General features: G+C 52.7%; 1 protein-coding gene across 2 annotated transcripts in view; it reads right to left on the bottom strand.

The window, feature by feature from the left end:
• Nucleotides 1-25,897, bottom strand: part of Jdp2 (Jun dimerization protein 2) — a 40,968-nt gene extending 15,071 nt beyond the window's left edge. The window contains exons 1-2 of one of the 2 annotated variants that reach the window (XM_060387879.1): nucleotides 24,669-25,897; nucleotides 15,462-15,685 (exon numbers count right to left, since the gene is read on the bottom strand). In XM_060387879.1, the coding sequence (XP_060243862.1) occupies nucleotides 15,462-15,685; nucleotides 24,669-24,960 (516 nt within the window). In that variant the 5' untranslated portion in view covers nucleotides 24,961-25,897. The remainder of the gene's footprint in view (nucleotides 1-15,461; nucleotides 15,686-24,668) is intronic. The other variant, XM_021634157.2, reaches the window with a different exon arrangement.
• Nucleotides 25,898-26,123: the final 226 nt, after the last annotated feature.

The following is a 26,123-nucleotide window of genomic DNA, read 5'->3' as shown; positions in this document are numbered from 1 at the left end:
CAAAGCAGGACAGTCCAGAGGTGAAACCTTGGCCCGGCCAGGCTGGCGGCCTTCCCCTGCAGGGATGAGGAAAACCCAGGGTCTCCCTGAAGCCTTCAGGGGCCAAACCTCTGGCCCTCCAAAGCACTTTCAAAGGCTGAGTGTTGACAACTGTCTGCCCTTGGCCTCTCCCCTTCCCTAGCCAAGTCTTCTGGTGCAAGTAGCCAAGGGCTGAACCTCTGCTGTTTCTGGGCAGGGCTTTCTGAGGAAACTCACACAAATGGCATTCAAAGGCCAGAGAGGCAAACCCAAGGCACCTTTGAGAGCTATGCCAGTTAATGAATGGTTAACAAGGGAGGAGGGCCGGACAGGGCTGTGTCTGTAGAGAGACACCCAGGCTAACACCAGCGGTCTCAATACTGCCCGATTTTCCACGTTTTCAAAACCAGCTGAAAATGTGAATTTTTAAAAGTAAAACCTCTCAGTTCTAAATACTGCCAACAGAACTTCACTTTGAACTGAACACCGCTTGAGCCAAAGCAAAGCAAAACAAAACAACAACAACAACAACAAAACCCTCACATCTGTGGGTTGGCACAGCCTCCTGGCTTGCTCCAACAGGCGTGGGAACTACAGGATTCTATGACAGCAGGCTGCCTCTTGCGTGGCTGACTGGACAAGGTCCTCCTCTGAGCTGACTCTAGCCTCTGACTTCCCTAGGTTCATTCATTTGTCCTCATGGCAGTGGTAGTTACATGGCAGGGAGCAAGAGTGAGGTACAGGAAGGACAATGACATTCCCCAGATCTCTCTTAAGAGGTTCCTATGTTCACAGACTAAATGGCAAACACCTAAACCCATCCCTTGACTCTACAGCTGGGAAACTGAGGCTGGCTTCAGGTTGACACTTGGGGCCAGGGACTGGGTCCTGGAGGACAAGTTGGAAGGACACTGCCGAGTTCATCCTCTTGGGCTACTTGACTGCTCTGCGTGATCTCTGTTCTTGAATTCTCTACACCGTGTTCCAAGCCACTGTACCTACCTGTCCCCTGACCCTGTCAGACGTCACTGGGAGCCTCTTCCTGGCCTTTGCACACCATGCTCTAGTCTGCTCTTGGTTTATCATCTTACCATTTCACCTGTACCACCTGCGGGCACCATGCCATCCACTCCCCGTGCTTTCCTCACCTCCTGTACACGACTACCAGCCAAATCTGTATTTCCACACCCTGATCTCCAAACTGACCTTCAGACACTCACTGTGATGTGCCTTGGCTCCCCAAAATTGGTATTTTCTACTGCAGCATTTCTCAACCTGTGGGTCCTGAACCCTTTGGGTTGAGGCATTAGGAAGGTTGAGAACCACTTACTGGTTGCTTCCTCTCTGTTCTCCACCCTGGCTGGCATCACCACCCATCCTTTTCCTACAGCTACAAATGCCTGCCTTGCCCTCTCCTATCTTCCTCATTATCTGCAATTTTGATCCTACTGGGCACCCAATTCCATGCCCTCCATCAGGACCATCCAAGGTTGACACTGTTATCTACAGATGTGTTGAGCGGCATTCGCAGCTAACCTGACATGCATGTGGCCCGTGCAACACAGGTTAGTCACACTCATGCTGCATGGCTTTCAGGTTTGGTCTCCATCTCACACCTCCACTGCCCTTTTCCTGGACCCTACTTCACAGCTGGACACTGCCATGGCCTCCTAGGAGGACTCCTGGTCTTGCAGCGAGCATCCTTCCCGCCAGCCCAGCCAGTGAATCCTTCTGAAATGCCAACAAATAAAACCAGTGGCGGGCCTCCTACAGCGTTAGTGGCTTTCCTCACTCTGAAGACCAAGCTGCTTACCATATTGCACAAGACCCCTGTGACCTGGCCCTACCTGCCTGTGGCCTCACCTGCTGCCCTTACCAACTCTACCACTCTGTACTCCTGCAGTACCTGGGGCCCAGCTGCCTCAGGCTTCCCTGTCCTGCGTATCTCTGCCCCGCTGTGCCTTTAGCTCATTTCTCAGGTCTCCTGTATACTCAGTGGTCCCCCTTGACTGCAAGCCCTCTCTGGACAGCATCCCTCCGCTCTAAGCTCCCATCCAACTCTGAGTGTATCCTTGCCCTTACTGTACAGTTTTATACCCTCTGCAGCTATCTCCACCATGTTGGAACTTCCGTGAAGACAAAGGCTGTGTCTTGTTGGCTTTTTGTTTGTCCAGATGATTGCTAAACATTTGCTAAAAGGAAAGGAAATGCAATCTAGACAAGAACCCAGGACTTTCTTTTTTTCCCCCTTACAGTGCTGGGGACCAGCCCTATGGCCCCAGTACAAGATCCCAAGATTCCTGACTCCTGGTCCATAGCTTTTGCTCCTGCACTCTTCTACCCAAAGGGCCAGGATGTAACCATGGCAAACCCAAGCATCACACTTGCTCCCTCAAGGACACTTTGCAACCCCTGGAGAAGGCTCTATGGGACTGCTGATGGAGGCCTCCTGTGTCAGCGATTCCCCAGCTCCCAGGCTCATCGGGTGAATGAGGAGCTCCTAGCACCTACAGGTAATGGTGATGGGGGGGAGGGGCAGGGCTAAAAACTAGAATGCAGCCTGAGGTTCCAGAACAGGCAAACCCTGAAGTTTCTATATCTCCTGTGTGTCGTGAGACCAAATGCTCAAAGAGAGGAGTAACCATGCCCAGGTCCCTGAGCCAGACACTGGCAGGCCAGGCAGAAGGCACTGTCTTCCAGGAAGAAGCATGGATGCCATCTCAGGGACTGGTAGTCCTTTATGAATTGTCACACTAGCGCCGTAGTCTCCTCATTAAACCAGCTTCTGTCTCCCCACCACTCCTCACCAAGAAGTGATGCGTGTCTCTGACCTTGGCCTTTCCCACACCGTGGCTTTCCACCCACTTAGTCCATGGGGGGATGGTGGAATCTCTGGGTCAAGAGAACCTATAAAACAAAAGGCTTCTAGGCGTGGGCTGGTTTATAGCACATACAGGGAAGGGCCATTTTTTGCAAAAAGCCACGCAGAACAGCCTGTTTCCAAGGCTAAGAAAAGACAGCATTGTGTTTGGAACAAAGCCTCCAAAACCAGGCTGAGCAGGGTGACACCCATTCGCCGCCAACCCTACTAGGGAAAGAGCAAACACAACTAGCACAGATCATGAGAAGGGAGGAGACCACCTTGGCACAGGCAGGGGTCAGCACTAACGCCCCCCATCCCTCCAGAAAAAAAGAGCTGACACTGGCCACAGAGGCCGCCTGTGAAGGAAGAGTGTGTGGAGAGCGATGACTTTTGTTGAAACGTGTCTGTTTCAGGCCCAGTCCACACTTAGGGTTTAGTGGGATCTGGTTTCCCACCACTAGGCCATCCACCTTTTTCTTCTTGTCCGGTTGACAATTACTTCAAAAGATGAGAAGAGATTCTCAGTTACCCCCCAAAAGGCAGGCACGAGGCAGAAAACAAACGGCAGACATTTTCTTATCTAAAAGTTAACAATCCGGTCTCTGCCTCCTCAGCCACGTGCCTCCATGGCTGGCTTTTACATCGGAGCCAGGGATGGAACTCAGCTCCTCATGCTTACGCGGCGATCACCTTGTTGACTCAACTACCTCCCCACTTCCAAAATGGGTTCTCTAACAAGGGTGTCTGGCGTGAACTGCCTGGAAGACACACCGGTCCACAAACGGAGAGACGGGCTCCCGCACACCCACTCTATCGACAATCCGAGGTAGGCTCAGCCACCACACAGAATATTTATGAACAGGGATGCTCTGAAAGCCCCAAGTCGGCCAAAGTCGCCCTTTTCAAGTGCCAACCCATTATAGCCTTTGGAAGTCATTTGTCTTTCATCGTGAAGGTGAAAAACAAGGTCCCGGGCTTAATTATTCTCCACCAGGGCAGTTCCGTTTCATCTGTATGCAGGCTGTGCAGCCAAACCACAGATTTCAGCCAACTTCTCTCAGGAGCAAGAAATAGATCACTGACAAATCACTCAGCAGAACGACCACCTCTCCGTCGAGGGAACTGAATGGTGGGTAATAAAAATCCTGCCCATGTGACAAGGTCAAATGAGGTCACAGTCGGGGATGCCTGCCTGAAGGATTAAACCCTGAGAATGAAAGTTCAGATGGGTGAGGAAGGGCTTGGCCACACTAAGGCAGATGAAGTATGGCAGACAGCTGTCCCTGGCAAAAGGGATGGAGTGATGCTCTCCCCAGTCCTAGAACAGTTAAGAACTCCAGGGCAGCCACAGCAAATGTAGGCTCCTTGGGCATGGGGACAGTTTATCTGATTGTCCCTCCTATAACAACAAAGGAGCCAGCTTAATGAATGGGGTAAAGTCCCTCAGGGTGTGGACACTGCTGATGTCAGGCCAGGGATCTCAGGACATGGAAATCGTGGTTTGGAACTGTTGACTCAAACCAACCTCTGATTGAGCAGGCCCAGGTCCCACACGCTTTGATAAATGCCCGAGGCCAGGCAGATCCGTGCAAGAAGCTGGAGGCAAATTTGAAGAAAATGTGGCTTTAGATCCTTGTCAGTCATAGGATCTTGCTGGGCAGGGCTGGAAGACAAATTCATCTAACAGCATCCAAATCCCAGATGGCTTAATGCACAAAGGAGGCCTGGATCCCGGCCTCCACTGGGTCAGCTTGGGTGAAACCCAATACAGCACTTCCAGAATACGCCTGGCTGCCAGTGCACTGGCCTGTGGACCTCACAGTGGAGCCCATCAGTATCAACCAGTGGATTCCAGGCTGGTCTTAGCAACAAAAGCCTTTTGCCCAGTCGGTACCCCAAAAGCTAAATCTAAAAAGAAATGGGAGAACTTCATTCAAAGGCCTGTAACTGCATCAATACTTCAGTCAATTCAAAGGCCTGTAATTGTATCAATTCTTATTATAGTCAATCGTCAGGAATGGCAAGATGGTGCCTTAGCTGACGCAAAGCTTCAGACCAGGGGCCTCCCGAGAGCCTGGACATCCAAATTTACCTACAACAGCAGATCAGTAAGCTGGTAGGCAGAGAGCTAAGCAAGATGAATAGACACATGGAGATGATGCTTTGGCTGCCTCTCGGGGCACTCATCCATTAAAGACAAGTTGCAGGAAGTCCTTGCTCTGAAATCTATGCGAAATAGATCATCCTGGCACCAGGAGCCCTTGGTTTAGGCAACTAGTAATCTGTACAGACAGATCTCATGCCAAAAGACAGCTTTCTTTTAAGTAGGGTAAAGTCACTCTAAGTGCAGCCCTGAAGCCAGGTGCAGTGGCCCATGTCTTTAATCCCAGCATTCAGGGAGGAAAAGGCAGGCAGAACTCTGTGAGTTCGAGGCCAGCCTGGTCTACAAAGCGAGTGTAGGACTGCCAAGGCTACACAGAGAAACCCTGTCTCGAAAAACCAAAATAAATAAATAGAAATACATAAATAAGTGAGGCTCTGGCTGGTGGTTTGGCCTTGCTAAGTTGCCATTCCCTGACAGCCAACCATCCTCCCACCGACCTCACACGGAGGTTAGAGCAGAGAGTTGACATCTGCAAAAAGCAGCTTGCTGGGCACCAGGGGTGATATTCAGGTAAGCCTCCTGCTCTAAACACAGACGCCTTCACTCTTTTGGAGACCTGGGCTGCATTCTCCTTTGCTGGAGGTTTCAACCAAGACACTGGTTAGAACCACCTGCCAGTCCCATGCAGACTGGGTGAATCAGAACTGGGGATCCAGGTATGTAGACAGAGTTAGTGGTCACCCTGGTGTGTACCCTATTTTCTAGAGTTCTGCACAAAATCCTGTCCAGGATGCCCGCTCCCAAATGGCCGCTAACAACAGAAAAGAAGGAGGGAAAGCTGACCTCACAAGCTCTGGGCTTTTTACTGATACTGGCACCAAAGGGGGATTTATTTGATTATCTTTTCTAGTGATTTATATTACTCTTACGTGTATGAATGTTTTGCTTGTATGCATCATGCCCCAGGAACTGGGACAAGGGATGGCTCTGAGCCACCATGTGGATGGATGCTGGGAATCCTTGGGTCCTCTGCAAAGCAGTAACAAGTGCTCTTAACCACTTAACTCTCCCCAGCCCCAAAGGGGGATTTAACAGCCATACATGCAAATTCTGGAACAGTGTTGCATGCTGGGAGAAGTTCATGTTAAACCTCCTCAGACCCCTGTGAGGCAGATCTCTTGCTTTCCAATCTCTCTCTCTTTTGTGATACAGAGTTTCTCTGTGCAACAGCCCTGCATAACCATAACCAACTCTAAAACATTTCATATTTCCTCTCTAGGACGACCCCCACCCCTGGCCTTGCCACACTCTTCATTCCTCCTGTCTCCCTAAGGCAATCAGGGGAACAGCTCTGTGTCAATTTGCCTCTCACGTACGTGGAGTCATGGAATATCGGATCCTTGGGACTCCTTGGAGCACTGACTTCAGTGCCATCTGCATTGTGACATGTATCAGTACCTCCCCCTCTTTGCGGTCAAATAACAGGTGTCTTCCTCAATCCCTCTCCAGCCCCAGTGTTGGGGCTACAGGCACATGTCATGGGGCCTGGGCTTTTGGATCCAACTCAGGTCCACAAGCCTGCATGGTAGGCACTTTACTAACTGAGCTGTCTCCTCAGCCCCATGACCATTATATATATATATATATATATATATATATATATATATATATATATATGTATGTATATATATGTATATATATATATATATAATTTATTTTTATTTTAAGTTCATTGGTGTTTTGCCTATGTGTGTGACTGTGTGAGGGTGTCAGAAACCCTGAGCTGGAATTACAGACAGGTAATAAACTGTCATGTGGGTGCTGGAAATTGAACTTTGATCCTCTGGAAGAGTGGCCAGTGAGTGAGCTTAACTCCTGAGCCATCTCTCTAGCTCCACGAACATTCTTTATACATGGGACACCAGCGCCTTCCTAGATCTATGATTTGCAAAAGCTCTTATCTGTGGGTGAGATGTCTAATTTTTCTCTTATTTCACTGTTAGCGATGTGTGTGTGTGTGTGTGTGTGTATAAGTGTCCCCACTGCCTAGTCCAAGGACATAAAAATTTTTATCTTGTTTCTTCTAACAATATAATTATTCTTTTCCTTTTAGAATAAAGAATCTTGTTAGAAATAAATTATAAAATGAGTCCAGGTTGGTGAATCAGACTTATAGACACAGACTCTAGTCACCCCGACAAATCTGCACTGGCTGCCGTCTTCTCCCTAGCCCCAGGTGGCGCTAACCAGACCGGGTTGCTCAGGGTGTCTCATGACCTCACTAGGGCCAGGCCCCCTGCACACCAGCACCATGGGTTTGGCTGCCACAGAACTGGGATCTCCCCTGAGGCTGGGCAGCAGGCACGGACGGACGAAGGCAGAAGAGGCTCTGCCGCCTACAGCATGCCCCCACACTGGGCTCCACAATGTGGGACACTGACCCTGCAGAGTACAGTAACCATCCAGTGTGGCTAAACCCGGAAGAGACTCAGGATCTCACTCCCGGCGCCCACACAGCCTGCTTCAATCCATCCCCGTGTGGCTCTTTCCAGGGACCTCTGCTCCAACCTCAAGCCAAGCTGTTCTGTGCCTTTTAGGACAGTAGAGGGGAGAGAGAAGGAGAAAGAGAGGGAGAGAGAGAGAGAGAGCGGGCCTTGAATGGCTCCACACTGTTCGGCCAGATGAATTTTGCCTGGGAAAGAAGTCAGCTTCCCAACCCAGCGTCATCGCCCACGTTGCCATGGATCTGGGGGACAGCAAAGGGGATCAATGGGACTGCCTGAAGGGGCTACTTTACAGAGCTGCTAAAAACAAACAAACAAAAAAAACCAAAAACCCCCTAGTGGCCTATAGGCTTCCAGCAGTGACCCGAACACTGCAGTGGGTACGAGGAGAGGTCTCACAAGGCAGAAAAGGGTTAGAGCTCATCCCCACCCACAGCGCAGTCTCCAGCACCAGAAACAGGAAGGTTCGCTGCTTCCCTGCAGCCCAGGTCACAAGCTCCTCACATCATGAGAACAGCACCGTGAGGACAGTTGAGTCACAGCAAACACGCTCATTCCCATGAGAGGTAATTCCCCAGCACACAGTGTACTCTGTGTGGCCAAGGTCTTTGTACAGTGTCTCCCTGAACCTTCGAATTAAAATTTCTTGAGTCTGACTGTCCTTGTTCTACTGCTCAGCGTGGCTAATGACTTGCCCAAAGTCTCACTGGGAATGAGTGGCATTTTAAACCCGGAAGCATAAACTCAGGCCCAGGGCTCTTCCTAGATCCCAGAATTGGCCCATGGGGTTAGGAAGCCAGGACGGTGTCCCACTGCCTTGACTCCTGAGCACTTCCAAACACCCAGGCGGTCCAGTACTTCCAGGGACAAAGGACCTTCTAGGAAATGAGAGCCCATGGCACAAGCTTAACCAGTAAATGAACTTGAACAACCAACACTTTGGATATGTGTGTCCTCTTATGTGCCGGGCATCCTGGGAAATCACTACCCACATTAATTCACTGTATGATATCAACCCTAAGGGAGAGGTACTAGTACCATGCCCTTATGAATGTGGGAGCATGAAGAAGCCACAAGACCCGGCGCCCCCAAAACAAACTTTTCAAAAGTGTTGGATTTTTCCCAAGAAGACACAGACTCATCCATATCTTCCATCACCCCTCCTGAGGACCCATAGGTTTGTGCTAAGGGTCGAATCTAGGACCCTGAGTACCACCGAGCTACTCTCAATCCCAGAAACATCTTTTTCAGTTAAATTAAAAAAAAAAAAAATCCTCCAGAAGCCTTGTACATGCTCGGGGTTTGGTGTCAATGTAGGCTCAGGACCACAGGGGCCTCACATCAAACGAACTCATCACTGCCTGTCACTGTCACTCACTCCTTCCATTTAACTGCTTAAAAACAAAAAAATCCAGGCCTATGGGGATGTCGCTCTCTCATTAAAGTGCTTGCCATGAAAACACGGGGACCTGAGTTCTGCCCCCAGGGCCTACCTAAAAATCCAGGCGTAAAGATACATGCTCACAATTCCAGTGTCAGAAGGTGGCGGAGGAGCCAGGAGGTCACTGGCCGGCCAGCCTGCCGCTTGAGGAGCTACAGTTAAAAAGAGACTTGGTCTCAAAAACCAAGGTGGCTTGTGACTGAGGAAATGCGACATCTGAGGTTCTCCTCTGGCTCCCACCAACTCTTCCATTTATTTGCACATGTACCTGCGCACACTCACGTTTTAAATAGTCAGCCACTTTTCAAAACGCACTCACAAAAGCAGCGGAGCCAAAGGGGAAATTCAAGATTTCGAAGATGAGCTGCGGGAGTCTGTTTCCAGAAAGGACAGACTGGGATTCTCTGCCAACCAAGTATGAGACGGGGGAGGGGAGCGGGGACCTGAGCCAGGGGAAGAAGGCCAAGCCTATTCCAAAGAGCCACGAATTAAAAACCAATTATGCAAGGCTTGCTAAAATTGTCAGCGGACTGCCTTTACATTTCGAGTCTCTAAAAACACAAGCAAGCTTAGGCCAATGTTTACCCAGCACAGCGCTGGCTTGACGCAACTTCATATGCTCAGGCTAAAACAAGGATGTACAGCTTGGTCCCTCTGGTGAACGCTCGCTGCAGAGGCCACTTGTGCTGCAGGGCGAACGTCTTCTCAGGTCACCCTGGGCCCACAGATTCCAACTCACCTCATCCAGTGGGGACAGAGCTCTGAAACGTCCCACAGGGCCCCGGAGAAGGCGGGAAGCCACCAGGCTCAGACACGCTAGCAGCAGAATTCCCCTCTCTAGCTCTGAAAGTGACAAGGGGATGGACCCCTGCAATGAAGCTGGGAAAGACATATGGATGTTGGAGTCACACTCCCCAGAACATCCGAGTGCACACAGAGCCCCTAAATTCTACACAGAGTACCTCCCAGTGGGGTGGGGGCGGGGCATGGAAACCTGGAGCTTGAAAAAGCCTCCCAAGCTTTGTGGATGATCCGCTGAGTTCGAGAATGGTTATTTTGATTCATATTCTCTCTCTGTCTCTCTGTCTCTCTGTCTCTCTCTTTCCCTCTGCTGCCACCTCATTTAAATTAAGAAAGAGGAAAACCAGGGAAAGTAAGATTTAGAAGCTAGAGCAAAGGAGAGAGAAAGGGTTTAAGCACCTTGACAAACGGATGCAGTTAAAAAATGTCTGTCCCAAAAAGCAGGTGTGGAACACACGATCCCTGTGAGGAGCTAAAGGAGCAGACATCAGCAGCAGCATGGGCTGTAAGACCGGACCCCTGCACCTGAACCTAGAGCACAAACCCAAACCCACTGTGCTGCTGAAAGCACAGTGAGAACAGGCCAGTGCAAGACAACAAAGAGGGCGGTGTGGGCTGTGGCACGGTGACGTAGCAAGCGCCTCTACGCAGAGGGGTGTAGGGCTGGAGAGGGCTATTTTAAAAGAGAAACCTAACTACTGCAACCCATTCAGCACACACACACACACACACACACACACACAGCGGGGCGGCCATCACTAAATGTCAATGTGCAGGATTGAAGAGGAGGCTCATGAGTTCGAGCCTGCGCTATGTAGGGAGACCATAGCTTACGGGGGTGGGAGGGGGGATAGCAAAATAAAGCAAGAGGAAGGAGAGGAGAGGGGAGGGTACTGGAAGGAGGAGACCATTGACTGTTGTGGTATTTCACAGCACCAACAAGGCTCAGTCTGCAGGCTGACCACACACACAAACACACAAACACACACACACACACACACACACACACACACACACACCACCCCAGCCCAGCCTGACTGATGGCTTATAACCTCTATCCTGGAAGGTCACCCAGACCAGCCTCCTTTTGAGTCCTTAGGCTTCCTCCAAACCCATTTTCACTTGCAAATAAATGTTCACTGCAATTAGTCATGGTCTGGTTTGAGATCTCTGGCTTCCATGACTCCATCAATTCTGGATAGCATCCAGACCCTCCCGCTTATCCTGTTGGTGCCCTGTGTCATGGAGATGCTGAAGCTTTGGAACAGCAGAACTGGCCCTTGCACACATCCCAACAGTTCCTAGATGGTAGAGATTTTAGTGTGGGCCAACTCAGAGCCCTGGATCTGGGCCTGGGTCGTAGCTGAGCTGATCAACCCACCGGCTCTCTCTTATCAGCACCACTCGGGCATGTTCTTCAGCACTGCTACTGCCACCCAAGGCCACCGTGAGCAGAGGACAGGGTCGGCTCTCCTACTCTCATGCCCTAGGGACCAACTCACTCACACCCATGCCTCCAGAGCCAGCTCTGCTGTGCTGCCAAGCGAAGGTGCTGGGCCCCTCTCCCAAGTGCTGTAGCCTGTGAGGGGCTGCGTGGGGCATGGGGGTCCTGTCCACTAGGGTTGAGTGAATGCCTGCTGTGTGTGGCCGAGTATACGAGGGTGAGGCATCTGGCCTCCGTCCTTCACACCTGAAAATGCACTCCAGGCCGCCAGGCCACAGCCGCCCACTGCAGCAGGGTTGAGATCTCCAGTTCAGAAGGGACTAGCTGGCTAGGGGGTATTCCTCTTATCTCCTGGGCACAGGAGATAAGAGCTGTGATGGCAGGTCATAAAATAACAGGAGGAAAAGTCTAGAGTCTTCTAGAAAGCAGGGCTGCCTTGAAAAGAAGGGAGAGACAACAAAGAAGCATTGGCTCTTAAAACATTGTGCACGCACAAGCACACACACCCATCAACAGGACAGACTGTCCCTCGAGTCCCTGGCCTGTCAACAGAATGAGCACCGCACCATCTCATCAGATGGGACTGACTGACCACTACCTGGCCTTTAATACTACAAATTAATTGCCTTTTTTTTTTTTTTGGTGGTGCCCATGACAATAAATAGCTCCAAGAGAGGGAAGGACTCTATTTCCCGTTGATAGTTCTGGCTTCGGCGTAGCACACGTTTGGCACATAGCGGGTACGTAGTGGATGGACCGCAGACAAGCAATTGGCCCCATAAAGTGTCAGCGTCGTGCCAGCTGCTGACAGTAGTAACATCAGCGCAAAGGGCTCCGTACCTCACAGCCTGTTGCTTAAGCCCTCTGACTTTCCCCAACTGAACTGCTGCGTGTGTTTGGATGTGGTCCAGGCGATGTGGTCCATCTCTGCAAGGCGGATGGCCTGAGAGCCAATTCTGACGGAGCTGCCTGCACGGCGGCTCGGCCTGTGCCCTTTGGGACCCTGAAACGCTGCCACTAATAAACAGCCCTGTCTTTGAATGGATGAGTGCTTTAGGGCTCATTGGATCTGGCATCCTCTGTCCGAGAGACAGCTCAGTTAGAAGCCTGGCAGAAACCTAGAGCAAGGGGACAGTGCTGCCTAAGGTTAACATCACTGGCTCCAAAGTCACACTGCTTCGTGGTTCTCCTACAGGGTAACCGTGGGCGTCACTCAACCTTACAGACCTCACCTCTAACAAGTCTACTGTCAAGCATGACTTCAGGGCCGGGGAGACGGCTCACTGGGTGAACGCACTTTGTACAAGCGTGAGGGCCTGACATGGAATCCCTGCAACTCTTGTGAAAACAGGGACACATAGCCCGAGTGTCTGACATCCTACTGCTCCTGTGGAGAGAGGAGAGGCGAAGACCGGACAATCTCCCAAAGCTTTGGAGCCGGCTAGCCTGGTACACACAGTGAAAAAAAACCAACAGAGAGCCTGTTTCAACCCAGAAATGTGAGGGGCTGACATCTGAGCTTGTCCTCTAACCTCTGCACCCACATTCACACACATGAATGCACAGAGAGGAAAGTGGGGGGAAGGCAGAGAGAGTGACTTCACAGAGGCCTTCGAGAAAAACCAGGAGCCTCACACACTGACCAGCACTACACTTGCTGCCCAGCCTGGGGCACAGGAGATAAGAGCTGTGATGGCAGCAACTAGCCATCACTGCCTAGGACCTGGCACGCCACTGCTCAGCAGCATGCACTCAAGCGGCTTCACCTCAAGTTCCTGCTCCCTGCTATGGGGAGGCCGTGGCCACCAGGACTAGGTAAGGAGAGAAAGATAGTGTGTGTGGTGAGAACTTGGCACAGGGCCCGATGTGAGCTGCGGTGCCTCAGCATCACTGCAGACAGCTGTACCAGCCTAAGACACTGAGGGAAAAGATGCAAAGGCCGTTCGTCGTATGCGCATAGACCTTCCACATAAGCTTCATCGGCTGCGAGGTTTTCCGTTAGCTCCAAGAAAGAGCTTCTAAGCCCTCTGTCTGACCTAAGCAACCTCTGGAAGGAAGTTCCAGGGGCATGGCTGGCCTTCCCCGGTGAAGTACAATTCAGCCGCTCCCACTGCCTCTCTGCCCCCACCATGCTGCAGCCTGACAGTGAGAGAGAGAGGACATGCAAATACGCCCTAAAAACAGCTTGTCATCTTCACGGCCTGGATGGTACATGTCTGTGGGTGCCTGTGAGGACAGAGCGTCACTATCAGGTACAGGGCATATGCCACCAGTCTGGGGGTGGCTGTGAAATGTAAAAATACCCAACCCCAAAATGGGCTTTTTCCTCCAAAAAAAGGAAGCTCCTCCCAAGGCCTTTGGGGGGAGGCGAGAAATGGAAAATGCTGCACCCTGAGGCAGGTCACAGCCGGGTTAAGGCTCACCCAAGGTGGCTGGTTTCATCAAGCCACTCATGGCGTCAAAATTCAATGACACTTTTCAGTTAGTGCCTCTCACAACTGAACAATCCAGAAAGGACCCACTTTCAGGTAATAGGCCTGGGAAGGTGAGAAACGGAAGGCCAGAAGACAAGGGTCTTCTGTGACAGAAGTACTATCAATAGCACAGCGGCCGCTGACAGTAAACTCAGAGGAACAGAGTCCGACAGTTCCCATTGTGGAATCAGCAGTCTTCAGTAGATACCTATGGTGTCTTTAATCCGGGTGTCTCAAGTCCAGAGGCTCCAGGATGGGCCATGCAGTGGAGGGGAATAAAGGTAGCTAGTGGTAAGATAGGAAAAACCAACAGAAAAAGCAGAGTCAAGGTTCTACGTATGGGGAGCATCATGTCTACGGTAAACAAGAGTTAGACAGCCAGGCAGCGGCAGCTCATACCTTTAATCCCAGCACTTGGGAGGCAGAGACGGGGGATCTCTGTGAGTTCGAGGCCAGCCTGGTCGACAGAGTGAGTTCCAGGACAGCCAGGTCTACACAAAGAAACCCTGTCTCGAAGAAAAAAAAAAAAAAAAAAAAAAGGAGTGAGCCGACTCTCTCTATTCATTTAGCCTTTGGGATGCCTGACCAAAAGCAGTGTGTGACCAGATTTTCTAAATCTCTTGTTGAAAACTGTAGGTGAAGTATCAGTTTGGGTTGCTTTTAAAACACTGAGCAGGCCAAACCAAACACACTTAAAAGCCAGCTCAAGCGTGCAAAGAGTGAGCTTGCCACTCAGGGCAAGGCCCTGGAAGCTCTTCTCTGCAGCCTTCATGGTACTCACAGGGAGAGAGGGAATGAGGACAGCAAAGGCCGGTGAATGCACTTTGTGCACAGCCCGACGCCCTTCTCCGCTGGGAAGCCCCTTCTCCATAGCTTCCAGCCTCCCAGCTCTGAGTCTCTGAGAGGCTCACTTTCACATGTGAATGCTTCCTCCAGGCAGGACCACACGCACACACAGGGGCACATACACGATGCCTGGCCACTGCCTGCTCCCGGCCCACTCCAGCGCTTCCTCTACCTCCTACCCCTGGCTCCTTCCAGGTGGTGGCTTTTTGGAAGAAATGTCCCTCTTCAGGAGCCCTCGCCAGGGTGGGCCTTTGGACAAATCCAATCATCAGCACTGGGTAAATGCCCCAGGCATGTGCTACATTGGTATACTGGTACCCACTCTAGGGACAGCTGCCTCTCACATGTCACTGGGGAACAGCTGTCCTGACGCAGAGAAGAGTAGCAGGTTTGGAAGACCTCAACAGGGGATGCTCTGTAAGTCTGTCCTCTGCAAGTCCCACCTCAGGAGAAGCCATGCCTATCTCTGCAGCAGTATAAAGAGGAAGAGGACACCATCCTTTCCCCCAAGTTCCCTTGTTCAGCTCCAGACGGGGGACAAAGAGGGCAGAAGGGAGTGATGTGGCTGCTGACACTTTTAAAAAGAACTCAATCCCCTCTGCGCTTCTCAAAACACACGCACATTTCCATGACCTCTGCTGAGCCTCCCAGCGCCGCAGAGACACTGCCAAGATAAGACTCAGGCTCAGTCTTCTCGGTATCATCACTCTCCTGTCACCTCCTAGACCCACAGGCAAGGTAAGCCTCCTGCCCTAGCCCAGGGTGGCTCAAACTTAATGCATGCACGAATCCCCTAGAGCTTGGTAAAAACACAGGTTCCGACTCAGCAGGGGGTGGGGCCTGAGTCCCCATTTCTTCTGCCGGTTCTCAGACCACACACGCTTTGAGGAGCAAGGCTAACATTCCAAGGTGTGTTTAGAACCAAACCTGGAAACCTGGGCTTTGTCAAGAGATCAGAGTTCTCACCTCACTCTTCACGGGTTGGGGCCTCTTGCCCAGTTTCACCTCCAGGAAGTGCAAGGGTGCAATCATGGCCCCAATGTTGCGGATGTCAGCGTATTTCAGCTCCTCTGTGGTCAGAGCAGAGCTGGGAAGTGCAGTGAGGGGGCCGAGCCCTGGCAGAGAGCCTGCGGTCACTGAAGGGTCCGGGATCTGCCCAGGCATCATGGCAGGAGGAGTGGCAGGCCTGCCTGGAGGGGTTGGAGAAAGCAGGATGGGTAGGTTAGTTTGAGGTGAACAGGCTCTGTGAGCTGCCAGAGCCCATCCTTTCTTTCATCAGGGTTCCCTTGAATCCTTTCTCCCTGCTCTTCCTGCCTGTAAGCTCCAAGTCCCGGTGACGCAGGGAAACTCAGCCAATTGACTCACAGAGGCCATCCATCTCTGGCAGGCAGGAGAGTTGGCCCTTCCTAAAGGCGATGCTTAGGCCAACCGTGGGCAACCTTTATCCGGCACTGGCTTGGCACCAGGCTGCCCGTAGTCTTCCCACCCACGGCACCAGACCTGGCCAGAATCCCTTGCAAGGCAGAAAGAGAAGTCCTCAGGGCTCTGCAGTTAAAGCAGGTGGGGTGGATTTAAACTGCAGTGGCAGCCGCGGAGGAGACCCGGCACAGCCGTGGAATCTGAAGCACCTTCACACCTGCTCAAGAGGCAGCTATTTTTGGTCTGGCAGGGTGCCTCCCCTCAAATCACACATCCTACTCTGCACACTTGTTAAGACACCATGAATACAAGATGAGCCTAAGCCAAGTTAAAGGTGGACCATGTATTATGTCTGATACCCGAGGAAGAGACTGAGGTAAAGAAGATGGAATTAATTGGTGTGCACTTTCTCCAGGCACCACCAGAAAACGCCCCCAAGATCTCTCTATTCTCACAGCCCCACACAAGGAAAGACAGACGCAGACTTGAAAGGACATAGAATGGGGATGGACACCCAGAGAATTCTAATTTCTTCCTTCTCTTTACTGAGAGAATCTCATGGGTAAGACACGATAATTTCCAGGCACAGGGAGAAGGGAAGGTCTGTCTGCCAGTAAATGCAGGCATATCTAGTCCTCCAGCCCACCCGTCTATCCATCCACTCATCATCCTTCTACCCATCCTATTACTGACAAGCTATTCAGAGCCAGGGGGCACTACATGGAGGCCAGAGGGTTGTAGCTCCGAGAAAGCCTTGTAGGGAACATTCTAAAGCAAAACCATTCGTCCATTCCAGTGCTGTATGGGAAACAGTTTCTCCCTTTTCCCACAGATAGTCCCAAGTTCATAAAAGCCCATTTTTATAGTCTTAGAAATCAAGGGGTGGGGTGGGGTAGGCAGGTAATGGAGATGTGTTCGTCTGTCTCTTTGTGGAGGACACACAGGTCAGGACAGGGGACCTGGACATCTGCCGGACCAGGCTTCTCTGCTGTCAGAGTTTGGTATTCATAAGGCTGTGACGTTTGGGGCTATCTGTCCTCAGATGTAAGTGACCCTGGAGCGTGACCTACACTGTCCTCACTCAATTTCTCAGACCTGGCATCAAGAGAGGAGTACACTGGGGAGGCTTTTATCCACAAGACACAAGACCCAGGCTCTGTGTCACCTCTAAGGATGAAATATGCTCCCCCATCTAAGACGTGGGCCTATATATTTTTAGTTTTCATTATATTTGATGTGTACAAGTGTTTTGCCTGCATGTATGTCTATGCACTGTGTGGGCACAGGGCCCTTGAAGGCCAGAAGAAAGTGTCAGATCCCCTGGGACTGGAGTTATAGACAGTTGTGGGCTACGATGTAGATGCTGGGATACCAGTCCTGGTCCTCTGGAAGAAAACCCAGTGCTCTTAACTGCTGAACCATCTCTCAAGCCCTTGCATCTCTTTCTTAAACACAGGTAAGTGATTGGCACCCTCAAAGTACAGATTCCAATGGATGTTATTTTGTCTAAAACAGTGGTTCTCAACCTTTCTAAAGCTGTGACCTTTAAAACAGGTCCTCACGTTGTGGTGACCCCAACCGTAAAATCATTTTCATTGCTACTTTGTAAGTGTAATTTTGCCATTGTTACAATCTGATGTAAATATCTGATATGCGCCCCCCCACCCCGTGAATGGGTCACGATCCACAGGTTGAGAACCGCTGGTAAAGAAAGGTTCACATGAATGGTGGGCTGGTCATTCCTCAGTACCCACATGGCCTCTGTCCATCCAGTCACCTACACCGATTCCCTGCCTTGTACCCAGGTTCTTTAATCTGAGCTTCGCCTACTATACCCTGAACATCTGGTCTCCCTTTTATGCACCTCCTGAGCATTCAGTGTGCTCTGGGGCCGCCTCTGAAAAGGACCTGAGACTCACGTCCCAGTGAGTGACAGTCTCAGAGCTGAAGAAGGCCCTGAACTTGTCTAAACCACATCCTTACTTTGCACAGTGAGGCTCAGGCTCAGAAAAAGTTCAATGACTTGCCGAGGTCACACAGGTAGATAATGGTGGAACCAAGGCTCTGGCCCCTGGTTTTAGAACCCTGCCTTTTCTCTCCCCACCCCCACCCCAGGAGAACCAAGGCTAGACTCTGGCCCCTGGTTTTAGAACCCTGCCTTTTCTCTCCCCACCCCCACCCCCAGGAGACTCAGTAGAAGGCAGTGTCTCCCAGTGACAACTTTCCTGTAAGAGCCATGGTATGGCGCCCTCTGTTTTAGGAAGACCCAGGTCTAGGAAGTTCCCCCTGACAGCTCCACAGCAGCATAAGTACAAGGAGGCCACATAAAACAGTCCAGAGGCCTCTCTCACATGAGATCTAACTTAGTCCCAAGACGGTATCCAAGGCCAGTGACAGAGTGGGGTCTATGGCGCAGAGGGACCTAAGCTAGAGCTGGAAGACGTGCCCAGGGCACCTTCAGGCAAGCCGCCATCTCCCTAAAAGGACAGGGAAGGGGCAGGTGCCAATTCTTCCTCTACGGCAAAGCTGTGCCACCTGGAAACAGGTCATGGCTGGCTGTTATTTAGACCCCACTGCCTACTATCATTTCTGGCACACAAAGAATAACGAAGGAAGGATTGTTCAATGAGTGAACGTGTGAAGAAATGAACAACAGCAAATTCGTGACAGGAAGCTTCAGCGTGTAAGGTAAGAATCATTGGTCAAGCTGTGCTTTCGCCTCCAGGCCTTTCGTTCCCATAGAAGAGCCCAAGAGAAAAGCCTCAAGGGCTTTGGTGTGTTTCTCGCCTCAGCCACCCCTTTGAGATGGAAGCCAGACCTCATTCTGTTCCCAGAACAGTAGGCTCTGTTTGCAGCTTCTGTTTATGTCCATACAGAGGATATATACAAGACACTAACAAACGCTCCCAACGAATAATGAATTTTCTGCTACTGAAGAACCCTCCCCCCACCCCCACCGGAAACAGCTACCAATGCCTCCTGTGAATCCATCCCAAACACAAAATTTTGGTCGGGTATCAGGCACCAGCTTTCTTTATAGACACAAAAACCCCACTCTCTCCTTCCCCTGCTTGTAAGCCCCTTACTGCTCAGATGCAAACCACAAAGTCCTTAACACATGCCATTTCCAGGAGACACTCACCAGGGAGAAGTCTCCCCGCAGCCTCAGGGGGAAGGGGAGGGCAGCGGGGCTGCGGCAAAATGAAAACCCGTTAACCGAAAAGCCACTGGCTGGCCGGCAGAGGCCGAAAGGCAGCTTTCAGTGTTTCGGAAAACAGCACAAGTTCCATGTGATTTGGGGAATCTGTAAAAGCGGGAGGGATTGGAGCTGGGGGGAACTCAGTAGAGCTAGGAGGAACTCACCACCTCAAGGAAGACACAGGAGAGATGATAAGAGGCGAAGTCATCCCCCACAACCCTTGTTCTAGACGGAAACAATTTAGTGGGAAAGGAGAAGTGCACACTGGGTGCTCGACAAGGAAGACCTGAGTGTTTCTTTCCTTCAGGGCCCCGGAGGTCTTCAGTGAAGACAGACTCCTTCCGTGTCTTCATGAGTAACCAGGATCATGAGTACGGACCAAGCTCCCAGTACTAGCAAACGCCCTATTTGGGTGTTTCACCTCAACATACAGGCTAGAACCCAAAGCAGCTTTGGCGATTTAGGACACTGACCAGGGATAAACTGGCCAATGCAGGAAACCCAGGCTGGGCATGTATCAAACTATCACCCACTGCTTTGTATGCAAAAACAAAATAATTCTTTTTTTTTAATCTAGGAAATGCTCACCAGGCTTGAGATGACAAGCCTGGTATTAATAAGACTTAGAAAAGTTTCAAAAGTCACAGGGACCCTCAGCTGCTGTGGAGCTAAGACAGCGGGAGAGTTGACACAGCCCCCTGAAAGCCAGCTTGAGGAAAATAAGCCAGATGGGCTCATGGGGAAAGAACTGGAGGAAATATCTGGTATTTATATGTCTTTGCTGCCTTTCTTAGGAACTTGGAAGAACACAGTTGGGTGCCGCGTTGGATGCGCCGAATGAAAAGCCACAAAGCTTTTCCAGGCCAAAAATATCCAGTGGCAGACACTAACTTGAACAGTTCTTCCACTCAAGAGAATAAAGGCAGCAGCCATTCGCTCAGCTTCCCCTCTCCCCTTCCTTGTTTTCCTTATGGAAAGCAATATAATACACAACCTCTGTGCATGCCTGTAAGTCCTGGTCTCCTTTGGCAAGCTACATGTAGAAAGGGTTCTCCTTAAATAATCAGCACCTTCGTCCAGAATAACGAAAATAGGTTTGTAAAGTTAGAAAGACTAGATAAGAGGGATAGAGACCCTAACTTTTCCAGAACATCAGAAAAAAATTCGAACTCCCTGGGTCCCCGAAGACAGCTGCTCTCCAGATAAGCAGCCAGCCTGGGCTGGCACAGGGAATGGTGTGCAAAGAGTACGCAAGATGGCCTCAGGTCTGAGACTCCAGGCTGAGAGAAAGTAGAACAGGAAGAACAGAGCAGGGGATGAGCAAGATTGCTGGGAACCCTGGGAGCAAGAGTGGAGCTGAAGTCACAGGCAGGGAGCAAACAGTGATCAAGAATCAGGAAGACTTGGGAGCTGGACTCCGGAAGATTCCCAGGACGGTAGGAGATGCTGAGGCAGAACTCCACAGGCTGGGACAGAAAGGTAGTAGGGCGGTGACCACAGAGTGTAGGACCAAAGGTTAGGAATCTCAGAGGAAGTGAGACGTGGGGGCCGGGGGGTTAGGGAATGTGGTCAAAGTTACCCAGCTAGCAAGCGACACCAAGCCTCTTCTTAGACCTATTTTAAAAAAAAAATCAGGGGACAATTTCTTTCTAGCCATCTGAATGGCACTGCCGAGCAGCCTCTAAAACCAAAGAGACCCAGGGGGCGGGGAGCAAAGGGTGGAGAAAGCGCCTGGATGATAGTAAGGGCAAACTGCAAAAACGTTCCTCTTGCCTCTTGCAAAGGCTGCCCTGAGCTCCACAGGCTGGTGACTGGGGAGTCTGTGGAGCCGGCTGGCTGAGTGTGAAACTTTGCTAGCTATGTGACCCAAGGCAGTTCTACCCCTCTCCGGGCATCACTTTCCTCACTCTAAAGTGGTAGTGACATCACTTGCCTTGGAAGGCAGGAGAGAAAATTAAATTGCTTTGCACTTGCAAAAGCACCTGGAACAGCCCTGGCTGGATGAGTGGGAAGGGAGGGGTGTGGGGTCCTTCCTGGGGAGATGGTGGTGTCAAGTGACCCCTCGAGACAACCTCTAGATGGTTCCTATCTAGCCATGGTCTGTCTTTCCATAGTCAGGAAGAGGATTCTCCTCACAGGATTCTCTGCTCTCCCTCTTCCCAACCCTAAGCCCCAAGAAGGCAGGGCCATATTGTACCCCGACAGTACACGACAGCATGGCATGGAAAGGAAAGGTGCTGAGTCATGGCTGGGTTCAAAAGAACAGAAAGGAAGCCTGGCTCCTGCAGCTTGCCTCAGTTTCTCCTAAAGCGTCCCGGAACTTGCAGGCTAGAGGGCATATGTTATGGGCCACAGGTACTCTGAGTGGCCTAGGGCACCGGCCCTGCTCCGGAAGCACAGTGCCAGTCTCGTTTTCCTCTTTCACTGGCCATTCAGGATTACTCATTGGGCTGTATGGGAAGATGGAGAGGGCGGCTGGGATGAGGAGAAACCACAGCATGCTGGCAGGAATGAGCTCTCCAGAGCTGTCCTGGCCACGGAAGAAGCCGTAACTGTCCCCCGGCAGACTCCTGCTCTTCCCTGGAGACCAGAAAGACGTGTTCCACAAAGCTCTGCCTGAAAACACAGCTCTTTCCCCTGCCCATAGAGGCTTAATAAATGGCACCGAGTCGTTTCTGGCAGAACTCAGGGAGGCTGTAGGGAACTAAGAAGGTCCTGTCGCTAGACAATCTCTCTCCTCTCCTCCCTTCCCTCGGCTACAGACACCGTAGGGTGTGATGGCTTTGGTTCTTTTTGGAAATGAAGCCCTACCACCGCTGCATGCAGAAACCAGACTTAGCGGTGGGGTCTTGCCAGGCCTCCCACCGTTCCTGAATGCAAAGAAAGACTGGAAATTCCGAGCCTGGGTCAGGGAGGCATTTGTCTCTGCTGAGTCTCCAAAGACACACACACACACACACACACACACATGCACGGAGGCACACATGAACACACACACACAGGCACACTGAGCTTGGCAGCCCCTGAGCTCCAAGAGCTGGTAACACAAGCCATGGAACTGACTGCCAAGACAAGCAACAGAAAGAGCCAGGCCCGGTTTCATTGGCCACCACACATTGCATATGGCTAGGGACGCAGCCAAAACAGTGTTCTCACCCTCCTCAAAGGCATAGGAGACCCTCTGTTTTCAAACACACCTCCACAGAGCGTTAATTAAAGGAAAATGGAAAAAGAGCGCGCCTGTTGCTCTGCCCCTGCCTATAGAGGTAGTCTCACACATGCCCTGCACACACACCCCTTTTCTCTTCCTCCCATTTTCTGGGTTTCGAACATAATTCATTCCCAAGGAAAGAAAGGTCTGCTTGCATTCCGCCACAGAAAAAGAATAAAAGTTGTCCTTTGCCCTGGGGGCTGAGAGGGGTCAAGGAGAGTTAGAGGCTGAATGGATACAGAGCAGGCCAGAGTCTGTGCTGGTTCCTTCCTTTCCAGAGTGGAGAGGGAGACCGGGAGAGGGAGCGGGATACCAATTGCAACACTAGGAGGAACTGTGTAACAGACAAGGCCCAGGAGGCCTAGGCCTGCAGGTTGAAAGAGGTGGGCGAGAGGACATCCTGAAGACAGGTGGCAGTGGTTAAGAGAGACTTCGAACTGAAGCTTTTCCTAAGTGACACAGGCGCCAGGAAAGACCTAGCTCCTTGGAGATGACTGTAACCAATTTATTGACACAAGATTCAGAGGCCTTCTCCCCAAGTCCTTCCTGCAACCTTTCAAACCACACAGCACCCAGCCCCTCGGGAAGATTCTAGAGCTGCCCGCTCCTCTGAACTGACGCCAACATGGAGGGGAAACAGAAGAGTCTTTGAGAAATCCATCCTTCCTACTTTACAAAGTGAAACCGGGGAGCACCCAGAGGCACAGGAATTGTTGTTTCTATCCCCTGGACCTCAGATTTCTGCAAAACCAAGAGCCCCGTCTCACACCTGATCCCTGGTTAAACTCTCCCCTAGAAACCTGCACAGGAAGATAAGCCTGCCATTCAAGCTGCAGCCAGATTTGCTGAAAAGCAATGAAAGAGGAGGTGATGTTTAAACCCTAGGGAAAGGGAGACTTCGGGAGTGGAAGAGAGGGTTGCTGACGGCAGGTACCCAACTGTTTCTCACACTCGCTGACCTAAGATTGTGGGTAAGGTGGCCCAAGATGTACCAGCGCAAACAGTGCAAGCTTCTCTCAGACACAGACCTGTACCACAGACCCCCTCTACCCTGAACGCCACCGAAAAGGTGCCACTCCTACACACAAGGGCCGGATAATCTTCTGGCTGGAGCTGACTCCCAATAGTCAATTGATTTGATTTCCTCCTTGCATCCGCCTCTCCACCTCTATCCCCAAATGGCCCATCCGTTTCTGCAAATGAGCCAAGGCTTCCCGGCTTGCCAGCTCTCCCAGATACTCAGGCAAAGCCTGTCTCTGCCACTCCAGGGTCCAGGAGTCCAGATGGAAGGCCTAGCCTTCTTGGGGAAAAGGGCCAGGAGAGTGTCTTCTAAAGTGGGCCGGTTACCTGGAGAAGCTTGCTTACCTTCTTATGTAACCTGATGTGCGAGAAGGGGTCCCAAGGGGACCCGGGACTACCCCGTGGTTCCCTCCTAACCCAACCAGAGCCCCGCAGCAATGGTCCTGAGAGAAGGAAGCCCTGTCGGTTAGATGCCTTTCCCAATACCCTCCTCCAGGTCCTGCGGAGCTGCGGAAGAGACTGGGGCGCGACCTGTCAGCGGCTCTGGGACGTGCATGCCCCCTCGAGTCCCACTCCCCCCAACACCCCGCAGTCCCTGAAACAGTTTTCTCCAGCTCACTCCACCCTCTCCGCCGTGAGCAGCACCTCCCAACACTCGCACTTGAGGCTGGGGGAGGCGGCCGGGGGCGAGGGCGGGAGCGGGGATGGGGGGAGAAGAGCGAGAAGGGAGCGCCCCGCTGTCCCGGCCACCGCCAGGACCGCCAGGCCCAGCCCGGGAAGCCAACGGGTGGGCAGCGGCTTGCAGCGTTCCAGCGGGGAGCCCACGGCCCCTGGCCGGCGCACAGTAGCTAACGACGGGGGGTGTCCTCCCCAGGTGCCCGCCTGCCCCCCTCCTCCCCGCGCCCCCACGACACCCACCGTGCAGAAGCCGCCGGCGGAGGCGGCGCCCCCGGGCCCAGAACCCGGCTGCAGGCGCCGTGCCCGCTCCGCGCTGCTGCCGCCCGCTGCCCAGGCCCGGCCCGGCCGGGGAGCCGCCGCGGCGCCAGCCCCGCCGCCGCCGCCGCCGCCGCAGCGTCCGCCGCCGCCAGCGACCCCCGTCGCGGCCGCCGAGCGTCCCTCCCGCAGGCTGTGGCGGGCGGCGGGACGGGTTGCATCAGCCCCGGTTATATAGCGGGGCCCTGGGTGGCGGGGAGGGGTCGGGAATGCGGAACCGGCCGAGCTGCCAGCTCCACACGTCAGAGTGGGGGGGTGGACGGAGAGGAAGAGGAGGAGGAGGGGACGGGGAGGAGGGGGGGTGTGGACCGCGCGCTTCACACCCACTGACCTTCACCTCCGCCGCGGGCGGCGCCCTCCGCCGGCCGCTGCTCGCGCTCCTCCGCCCGCCGGGCCGGCCGGGTCCCCTCGGCGGCGCTGCTCCCGGCGGCGGCATCGCGGCCCCGCCCGCGGCTCCCGAGAGCGAGAGGCAGCAGGACGCGGCGGGCGCTTATGTAAGCGCATCCCCCGCTCGGCCTCGCGGCCGCCACCCCGAACACAGCGTTACGCAGCGGGGGAGGCAGCGAGGCGAAGGCGGCCGGACAGGCAGGGAAGCCCTTCCAGCTCAGCCCGCGCCGAACCATCCTCCTGCCTCCGCTGCGCGCTCCCCGGAACCCTGGGCGAGGGTGGCGTTCGGCGCGGCGGTGTCTCCTTCGGACGCTGCGGCGGCGTCTCGCCAGCCTGCTCTGATTTCCCGTGAGGGAGCATGGGCGGGGGTTTAAGGAGGTTGGGAGCACTCCGTCCCGACCCACTGTCCACCAGAGCGCCACCAAAGGTTCTGCAGCCCTGCGGTGACACCCAGCACCGGAGCCGCAGCTGCTGTCTCGGTGGCTGGCCCCAGTTTGAGCCAGGGCTCTTGGCCCGCTTCCAGCAGGCTTTTGCCTCCCTTTGACAGGACGCAGCAGAGAGCCAACCTGACTTCTGTGAGACCTCCAACGGCTTTCTTCCTCAAGGGCTCCCAAGGGCCAGCTTCCACGCCCTCCTCCCAGTCTCCTCCAGTGGTAGACGGGTGAAGATGTGATGGTCCTTCGAAGGCCGGTGCACAGAACCCTCAGGCAGAAACGTCAGACCCTTGGGTGACCAGCACAGCCTCTGTGCCTTTCTCCTTAGACCAGAGAAGGGGTGGCAATGTTGACACTCAGTGACCTCCGGCCTCCTTCTCAGGGAGATGGCAGGTCATCGCTCAGAGAAGACGGGAAGTGAAAGAAAAAGTGCATGCCTTCGTAGAGTGCACACGCTGAGAGCGAAAGACCAGCTCGTTGGGAAGGAGGCGCAAGCGCCCAGCCGGACAAACAGGTCTCTATCTGCCTGCTTTCGGGGAGCCATCACTCCCCAAGTTCCCTACAAGTCTTCCTGCAGAGGAGGAGAACAGGCTGAATGGAAAGAGGCAGATCAAGTCCCTGGGACATCACCTGTCTTCGCAGTGGCCACCAGCGACTTCCCTCACAAGGCGGATGCAAGAAAAAAGAAAGTACGCCCCAGAGGAGCACAGAGTGTTGTCGAGGGACATGACTCTCCATCCCCCAAATGGCCGGCAACACCTTTACGACGGCCACAAAGATCAAAGCTGGGGACCTGTGAAACCGGCTTACGTGATGTTTCTCCCCCAGGATGAGGGTCTGGACATTTATGTGAAGGAAAGCATTACTTTACCCGTCCTCTGTTGGGACTTTGTGAAGGCTAACCTGATCTCCAGGCAGGGACTAATAATTAAACGTGTGTGGTTGAAGCCGGTCCTCTCCGGGGT

This window comes from Meriones unguiculatus, chromosome 7 (genome assembly GCF_030254825.1).
Source record: "Meriones unguiculatus strain TT.TT164.6M chromosome 7, Bangor_MerUng_6.1, whole genome shotgun sequence".
Taxonomy (NCBI): Eukaryota; Metazoa; Chordata; class Mammalia; order Rodentia; family Muridae; genus Meriones; species Meriones unguiculatus.
This window is presented reverse-complemented; position numbering and strand designations above follow the sequence as displayed.